This window comes from Pelobates fuscus, chromosome 6 (assembly GCF_036172605.1).
Source record: "Pelobates fuscus isolate aPelFus1 chromosome 6, aPelFus1.pri, whole genome shotgun sequence".
NCBI lineage: Eukaryota > Metazoa > Chordata > Amphibia > Anura > Pelobatidae > Pelobates > Pelobates fuscus.
The window spans coordinates 286,945,576-286,954,564 of NC_086322.1; the positions used below are offsets into that span (position 1 = coordinate 286,945,576).

Sequence of the window (8,989 nt, forward strand, 5' to 3'; positions counted from 1 at the left end):
TGAAGATCGCACACCACGCATATAACTTTTTTTTTAAATCATAAAATCGGTCAACTGTTTAAAATGTGGGATAGACGAAGCAAACATCAACTAATGCTTTTGGGGATTGAAAAATTCTGGAAGCAAGTTATATAACATAATTAATATGCACTTCTTTTAAAAATCTCTGTGGTGGCACTCTGGTAGGGACACGAGTCTCGCCACCAAGAATGTCCTTTACCCTTCCCAGGATCTCAGTCAGTGCCATCTTCAGTGATTTTAGCAGGATATAACCGAGACTTAATGCTGGGAATAGACTTGTTTATTCAGGGCAAGGCACTCAATTTATACACAGACCCCCGGCATGGGGTCTCCATGCAAAGAAATACAAACCCCTCCCAGGCGTCCCTGTGTCTGGGAGATAATTGAGTCAAAGACCGGTGACTCATTATCTCTCAGTTACAGGGAACCCCAGAGAAAAATACCCCCAAACCACACTCCATATCCACAGGAACCCCACATGTCTCATATCCCCGAATAACCCATATCCCATATCCAAATAGTACCCAAATCTGTTTGGATGAACGGAATCGCCATCAGGTAAAGTTTTTTTTTTAATTCTTTATTTTTATTGTGCATGAGGTAACAGGCTTGTAGAGCCACAACAGCTGCTACAGGCTTTTTCATAACATTTTAGTATTTTAAAGTGTGGCAGATTAAACAGCACATTTTACTTTTAGGAAAACATGAGAGTAACTAACTACATAACATCGTTAGACATGCTAAGCTAGACAAGTTTATGAGGAGTTAGGTCACGTTTACAATTATGTTAACTACATGACTTTGCGTTCCTGAGGGGGTCAAACAGGTATACTTATGCCTTTTTTACAACTGCTTGGGTGCTCGCTTTAGTTAAGGATCTAGAGGAGCCTGACAGGAAAGGGGGGCCCAAGGGATAGACACAGAGTGGAAGGGGTGTCATAGTATCGGATTATCAACGTTATGGTTCAAACATAGCTGTAGGTTATACAGTACAGTGAATTCTCAGGTGATTTGCTTCAGGGATGTAAATTACTGACTATGATGGTCTAATAAGTGTTCCAGTTTGCAGGTGACCGCAAGGCTGGCATAAACATAGAAAGTAAAACTAAAATGGGCGGTAAGAAAGTAAACAAAGAGAGTCCCCAGGGTCCTAAGTAGTGCTGCCGTCAGCCGATGCCTTGCGGGGCAACAATGACGTCCCGGTATGGTGCTCTGTGTCTTGCTTTCGGTGATCCGAGAGAGCAGGCAGCTTTGTCTTCCGTGGGGTGGTGTGGTTCGTCCATTGGGCAAGTCATAGTCCCGGTCGTAGGTCGTACTTTTGGCTGTAGTTGTGAGCCGCTGCAAGTGCTCTGGGGTTGCTGCTTTTTCCGGCTTTACCGGTCGGCCATATTGTGCTGTGATTCTCCAGGGTTGTGGTATCGCCATTGTTTGTAGGCGGTATGGCCTGTTTGCAAGCTTGCGTTGCCTTCTTTCGGGTTGTTGTTCCCGTACCACGTTTGCCCTTAGTGTGTCTCCGAGCAGCAGCCTTTAATTCAGCCTCTCTCCGTTGCCTGGACGCCTTGGTAGGGGAGTTCGGGAGAACTTCCATGTCCCTCTCCCTGGCCTTCTGTGCCCGACCCCTTGGTGTGCCGTCGGGTGTTGTTGCCGGTTCCGGGGGTCTCTGAAGTGCCTCCAGCTTGGCCTAGAATGCTTCAAAAATTTTGTTGAGTCTGAGCTCGGTTTCGCTGGCGGCGGTGCAGGAAATGTTGGTAAGCGAAGCGTCCGCAATATTTTGGGCCTTAGGTGTGCCGCCTAGACCTTGTGGTCGTTCTGTGTGTGGTCGGGTTGTCCGAGGGCTCTTGTGAGGGTGGCCCGGGATAACCCCCGCCGGGCCATGGGGGGGGGGGGGAGGAACGAGGGCTCCTGGCCATGTTTCCAGCCGCTTTTGGTGGCAGGAGAGCGGCCGCCTCTCCCGCGCTTGCCATGCTTGGAGGCAGTTTCATGGTATTAGGTGTAAGTCTCATGGAATGTCGCTTGACAGGTATCTGTGTATTCCTCTCGTTGTGCCCCTACACCGGATAACCTTTAGTTTTAGTCGCTTATTTTCCTTTTTATTTCGTTTAATGTGGTCCCCTGTGCCGGAGCTCTGGAGGCACGCGTCCTCTCTGCTCCATGGTCAGGCCCCGCCCCCCTCGGGTAAAAGTTTTTAAACTTTCGGGAGTTCCTGTGCGCATAAAACCAAATGCTCCCCCCTGGCTCTAGGGAGCGAATGCTCCTCTTGTTTGTGTGAGCAGTTTTCTCGAGAAGCGCTCTACTGACTTATTTGGGAGGGAAGCAGGTGGTGGTACAAATTCATTGGTGTTCGCGAGGTAGCGTGTCCGGTTTCAATTCCAAGCATTCAACGTCCAAGTACCACTGCCTGCATTTGTGAGACAAATTGGCCACCCAGAAGACCACTTAAGTTAATGGGTTCTTTGAAGTTAATGAGCCAGGGGGTAGTCTGGGTTTGGGAGTTATAAAAAGGGGGAAACAGATCTTCGTTCGATAACTGAACAACCATGGTTATAACTGAAATGAAAAGTTTAATAAGTGACTGGGTATTCTGTCACACTCTCCATTGTTGGCAACATCAGACAGAACAATGGAGAGGACCAAGTCACCTCTAAAAACTAGCACAGGTGATCCTTGCTACAGTACGTAAAAATATATTATGCCACAGGATCTGCCCCTCCCCCTTACTATCACTACTACATACGAAAATCTCCTTCCTACAGATTGGGTAGAAACCTCGTTAAATAAAAAAAAAAAAAAAGTGCAGGAACGTAAAAATTCTTCCTCACTTGGCCACCCTATTTTAATTTCCTAGACAGAGCAACTCAATCTAAAAATCAAATCAACCTTTACATTTACAGACTGGTACTTGACCAGGAGTTGTGGCGGGATGGCACCCCATACCATATCCAAACACAGGACAAGTCAAGCTTAAAGCCTCCAATATTGAGATAAGAAGTTTGAAACTAAAAGCAGTCTTAAAATATATATATATATATATATATATATATATATATATATATATATATATAATATTATATTATATTATATTATATATCAAAAACCTGAAATTACACATTCACACAAAACTGTCACGCATGTGTGAATTTTTACACATAACCCCAAATATATCAAGAATAGTACATCAGTATGATCCTCCCTCCAATACAACCGTGTATCTTATTTTATTTGTTGAATGATGCATTAAATTTATAAAATAACATTCACAGTGAAGTGTCCCTTTAAAATCGGACACTACCCGGTTTATTCACTAAACCAGACATTGTCCTGAATCATCCAGGGTGAGTTGCAAATTTTAGGTAATAATTGAAACAGGACATTTCTTAAGCTCAGCTATTTTATTTTTTCGAACTGGCACATTTGGTTTAGAAGTTACACTTAGACTAAAAGTCCCCAGACCTAGTCCATTCAAAGGAGAAATTTGTCACAAATTAACTGCTTTAACTCACGTTACAGAGACAATCCGAGCACCAAAACCACCGCTGCTACAGGTATGGGGCTATGTCCCTTTGATTTCTTGTTATACCATATTTAAGTGGTTTGATGAAAAACGAAAAAAAAACAAAAAAAAAAAAACACAGACACCGAACACATATCCTCATCTGCTGCCAACGTAATAATAGACCCCTTTTGCCCATATAAGCAGCTGTGTTGCTAGATTTCAAAACACCTGGGGGCTTGCGCCCAAAGGAAAACTCATTGCACCCTCCCACTAACGTAGGTGACATCTCTCAACCTTTTTAGGTTATGTCCCAGCCGCTCTACCCATAATTGCATGCTGCTGATACCTTTTTGGGAGGAAAGAACCAGATATAAACACACGCTATAGTCTGAACCCTGCTTCAGTGTGATACCTAACCAATGGAGGGGTGTGCAGCAAAGTTGTGATATGCAGCTTCCCCTCCCGATAGACATCTTCACTGCCCCCCTCCTATAAGTAGTCTAACAGCATTATACAATAGAGAATACAACTTCTAATTGAGAAACAGATGCTTGATGGGGAAACAAAAAACACACTACAGTAATATTCTCCTGCTCGCTCCACTAACTGTAAAGATCAAAGGCTAAAAAGTCTCACATCCCACATCCACATCACATCCGGCTACATATTAGCATAAAATTAGAATTTGGTCGCTTGCATTTGCAGAAATGAGACAGGATCCTGGTAATGCAACATTCCTCAATGTGTGATTTACTACTCAAATCCAGGTCATGTGAAATCAGATCTTGTGCTGTCTGAACTAACGGTACATCAAATCAGATCCTGTGATATTCTAACTGTCCTCTTGCTCTATTTTAATGCAAATGTATGTTACTGTCCTGTGCTGCCTGAACTGACCTCATACTGTATCTCTTCCAATCCCATGCTGCCTAAACTGACCTGAGACGGCATCACTTCCAATCCCATGCTATTGGAACTGACCTCAGACTGTATCACTTCCAATCCCGTCCTACCTGAACTGACCTCAAACTGCATCACTTCCAATCCCATGCTGCCTGAACTGACCTCATACTGTATACCTTTACCATATCATCTGTATAATGGACCTACATTGATTAAAAAGTGAGAATAGTCTGCAATCCAAAACATGGGGGTTGGGGTTGCTAAACTTCTACGAGCAACATTCAGACTTCTTGGTTTATCTCAGTTCAATTTCCACAAAGCAGTTCCATTTCAAGAATGAGAACATTTTACCCTTAAAATTTTCCCTGCAAGACATTTTACAACTTTAAAACCAGCAATAACAGTCCAAATGTTTCCAAAATATTCAGGCAAATGTGAGTACTATTTAGACTGGTCTTCGTGTGGAACATTTTGAAGGCAGTCATCAATCACTCACATAAAACATGAAAGTATATCAGCACAAAATATCCTTGGGTGCATACATTTCAAACAATTTATTAAGATTATGACATATTTATAACCTTCATAAATTGTTTTAATTGATTCACGCCATGAGGTTTCATGCTAGTGCGTACAAATGCTAATGGAAAGGATTTATGATTCCATCTTGGTTTGTATCTAGTCTAATCATGATAGGAAAAGAAGAAAAATAAAAATTGTCAATATGACCTGACAATTAGTAACAAACTATTAACGATAATTGGATGATAAATATGAGTTGGCAATGAAAATCAGCAATAATCAACAGGAACAATTACTCAGTTTTTATTGATTTTAAATCAGCCAGTTATTGATCCATTAAAGAACTGTATTCAATAACCAATAAATAATAAGAGTTTGTTATGGATAGATGCAGTTAAGATACTTTATTTTTATAATGATTGAAGTAATTTGTTAATCAGTTGAGGAATTAAATTAACACTAAGTGAACCGATTTTTCAGCCTGCAAACTGCTTCACCTTATAATTAGCTGAAGGTAAAAAAAAAATAGGCCATGTCGCACCTACTGCTGCATCAGGACCAGTGAGATAGACAGCTATATGATCAGTCTGCCCATCTTGAAGGGTTATTATAGCATTAGACGATGCTCCGATTAGTCGCAAGGCAATGGTGATATTGTTACACTAATTAAAACCATAACACTGTGCATGTACATTGGATATTGGGAGGGGGGGAACAAAACATAACATGGCAGGTTGTAAGCCATATTCGAGTCCATGGTTTAGAAAAAGTAGAGACTGTAGATACGAATGGTGGAAATTGTGAGATGAATAAAGATGGCGTAGCAGTTGACTGGTTATAATATGTAATATTACAATATATATATTATAAATACCTGATAGGGCCCTGGGGGGACTCTGTAAACTCCTGGGCTTTGACCCCGCATCATGTTCATTAAACTCCCAGGACCTAGGGGTACACCACCCCTGGAGGACATCAATTTTCTGATTCCCTGAGTATCGCCCTTATCTGCTTATTACACCTATAAACAAAGAAGTCTTGATTATGATTATAAAGCTTCCTTTTGTGAATTCTATGTATGTATACAGACAATGTACTATAACATATATGTATATTCTGTACAGTGAACAGTGTTTATTGTATCACAGCTTTCCCCAATCTGTATCCCCTCTATGTACTATTATCCGCAGTCTGCCCCTTGGTGTGTACATAGAATATGTTATATAATATGTACACACTGGGGTTTGTGCACCATCTTGTGAGCGATACTATTACACCTCCCCATGTTTCTCACTGTGTGCAGTTCCTCCCTAGTGTGTGTCCTGCATCCAACTGTGATTAACTGTAATGTATCTCCCTCAGCATGACATGCAACAACCCTGTGCATGTTACACTGAACAGCCTTATTGTGTGCAACCCTGCACAGCCTCCCTCCCCAGTGTGCAACCTTAAACAGCCTCCCCCCTCACTGTGTGTAACCCAGCACAGCCTCCCCCTCACTGTGTGTAGCACAGCCTCCCCCCTCACTGTGTGTAGCACAGCCTCCCCCCTCACTGTGTGTAGCACAGCCTCCCCCTCACTGTGTGTAACCCTGCACAGCCTCCCCTCCCTCTCTGTGTGTAACCCACCACAGCCCCCCTACACTGTGTGTAACCCACCACAGCCCCCCCCACACTGTGTGTAACCCACCACAGCCCCCCCCACACTGTGTGTAACCCTGCACAGCCCCCCCCACACTGTGTGTAACCCTGCACAGCCCCCCCACACTGTGTGTAACCCTGCACAGCCCCCCCACACTGTGTGTAACCCTGCACAGCCCCCCCTCACTGTGTGTAACCCTGCACAGCCCCCCCCTCACTGTGTGTGTAACCCACCACAGCCCCCCCCTCACTGTGTGTGTAACCCACCACAGCCCCCCCCTCACTGTGTGTGTAACCCACCACAGCCCCCCTCACTGTGTGTGTAACCCACCACAGCCCCCCTCACTGTGTGTAACCCACCACAGCCCCCCCACACTGTGTGTAACCCACCACAGCCCCCCCTCGCTGTGTGTAACCCTGCACAGCCCCCCCTCGCTGTGTGTAACACAGCACAGCCCCCCCTCGCTGTGTGTAACACAGCACAGCCCAGCCCCCCCCTCACTGTGTGTAACACAGCACAGCCCAGCCCCCCCTCACTGTGTGTAACACAGCACAGCCCCCCCTCACTGTGTGTAACACAGCACAGCCCCCCTCACTATGTGTAACACAGCACAGCCCCCCCTCACTGTGTGTAACCCAGCACAGCCCCCCCTCACTGTGTGTAACCCAGCACAGCCCCCCCTCACTGTGTGTAACCCTGCACAGCCCCCCTCACTGTGTGTAACCCTGCACAGCCCCCCTCACTGTGTGTAACCCTGCACAGCCCCCCTCACTGTGTGTAACCCTGCACAGCCCCCCCCTCACTGTGTGTAACCCTGCACAGCCCCCCCCTCACTGTGTGTAACCCTGCACAGCCCCCCCCCTCACTGTGGGTATCCCTGCACAGCCCCCCCTCACTGTGTGTATCCCTGCACAGCCCCCCCTCACTGTGTGTATCCCTGCACAGCCCCCCCTCACTGTGTGTATCCCTGCACAGCCCCCCCCCTCACTGTGTGTATCCCTGCACAGCCCCCCCCCTCACTGTGTGTATCCCTGCACAGCCCCCCCCCTCACTGTGGGTATCCCTGCACAGCCCCCCCCCCCTCACTGTGGGTAACCCTGCACAGCCTCCCCCCCCTCACTGTGGGTATCCCTGCACAGCCCCCCCCCCCCTCACTGTGGGTAACCCTGCACAGCCCCCCCCTCACCTTGTGTAACCCAGCACAGCCCCCCCCCCCCCTCACCTTGTGTAACCCAGCACAGCCCCCCCTCCCCTGTATTTATGACCTCCTCACCCCATGTTTCTCCCTTGCCTTCCTCTTATTAATATTCATACATGTCTCACCCTGGTCACTATTTTACTGTCCTGCCGCCCCGGTGTGTGTGAGCCTGAGGTAACTTTCTGCTTCCCTCACAGGATGGAACTCCCTTCTATATATATTTATTAATAATATCCCCTTACCATGTATATTATATATTATAACCCTGTGTCCCCCTTGCCATATATTATATAGCGCCAACAAATTCCACAGCGCTGTACAATGGATCTATAATAACCTAGCGCTGACCCCCTCTTTCCATGTGCAAAAGAAAAAATAATTCTGTGCTGTCCCTCTTCCCACGTATATAACCTTGTGCCCCCCCTTCCCATGTGACTAACCCTATGTCTATAATAACCGTGTGCTATTTCTCTTACCATGTTATTAACCCCGTGTCCCCTTACCATGTTATTAACCCTGTGTATACCCCTTCCTATGTATATAATAACCGTGTGCTATTTCTCTTACCATGTTATTAACCCTGTGTCCCCCTTACCATGTTATTAACCCTGTGTCCCCCCTTACCATGTGATTAACCCTGTGTCCCCCTTACCATGTTATTAACCCTGTGTGTCCCACTCACCATGTGATTAACCCTGTGTATACCCCTTCCTATGTATATAATAACCGTGTGCTATTTCTCTTACCATGTGATTAACCCTGTGTCCCACTTACCATGTGATTAACCCTGTGTGTTCCACTTACCATGTGATTAACCCTGTGTGTCCCACTCACCATGTGATTAACCCTGTGTGTCCCACTCACCATGTGATTAACCCTGTGCAGTAACTCCTGTGTTGTCCTCCTCTCATAGGAAGTTATTGGAAGGTTTTCTGTTGGTGTCATCACTTCCAGAGAAGCTGTTTTGCAACAAACCTTCCCCATCTCCTGTCTCCCCTCCCTCTCTCTGCCCACTTCTTATCTCTTCCCTCCCTCTCACCGCCTCCTTCTGCTCTTTGTCATCTGTCTCCTGCATTAATAAGTCTTTTCATCTCCCCCCCCTTCACTCTCCCTAATGACTCTATCTGAATCTCCCTCCCACATGTCATATCTCCCCTCCCTCTCATTTAAGTGCCTTACCTCTGCTTTTAGCATTCTCTCCACCCTTTCCC

General features: G+C 45.8%; 1 protein-coding gene across 2 annotated transcripts in view; it reads right to left on the reverse strand.

Annotated features, from left to right (window-relative positions):
• Positions 1 to 8,749, reverse strand: part of SMARCD2 (SWI/SNF related, matrix associated, actin dependent regulator of chromatin, subfamily d, member 2) — a 32,685-nt gene extending 23,936 nt beyond the window's left edge. The window contains exons 1-2 of one of the 2 annotated variants that reach the window (XM_063459378.1): positions 8,643 to 8,749; positions 5,814 to 5,960 (exon numbers count right to left, since the gene is read on the reverse strand). In XM_063459378.1, coding sequence (XP_063315448.1) covers positions 5,814 to 5,915 — 102 coding nt within the window. In that variant the 5' untranslated portion in view covers positions 5,916 to 5,960; positions 8,643 to 8,749. Of the gene's footprint in view, positions 1 to 5,813; positions 5,961 to 8,402; positions 8,421 to 8,642 lie in introns of those variants that run through there. The other variant, XM_063459379.1, reaches the window with a different exon arrangement.
• Between the last annotated feature and the right edge of the window lie 240 nt (positions 8,750 to 8,989).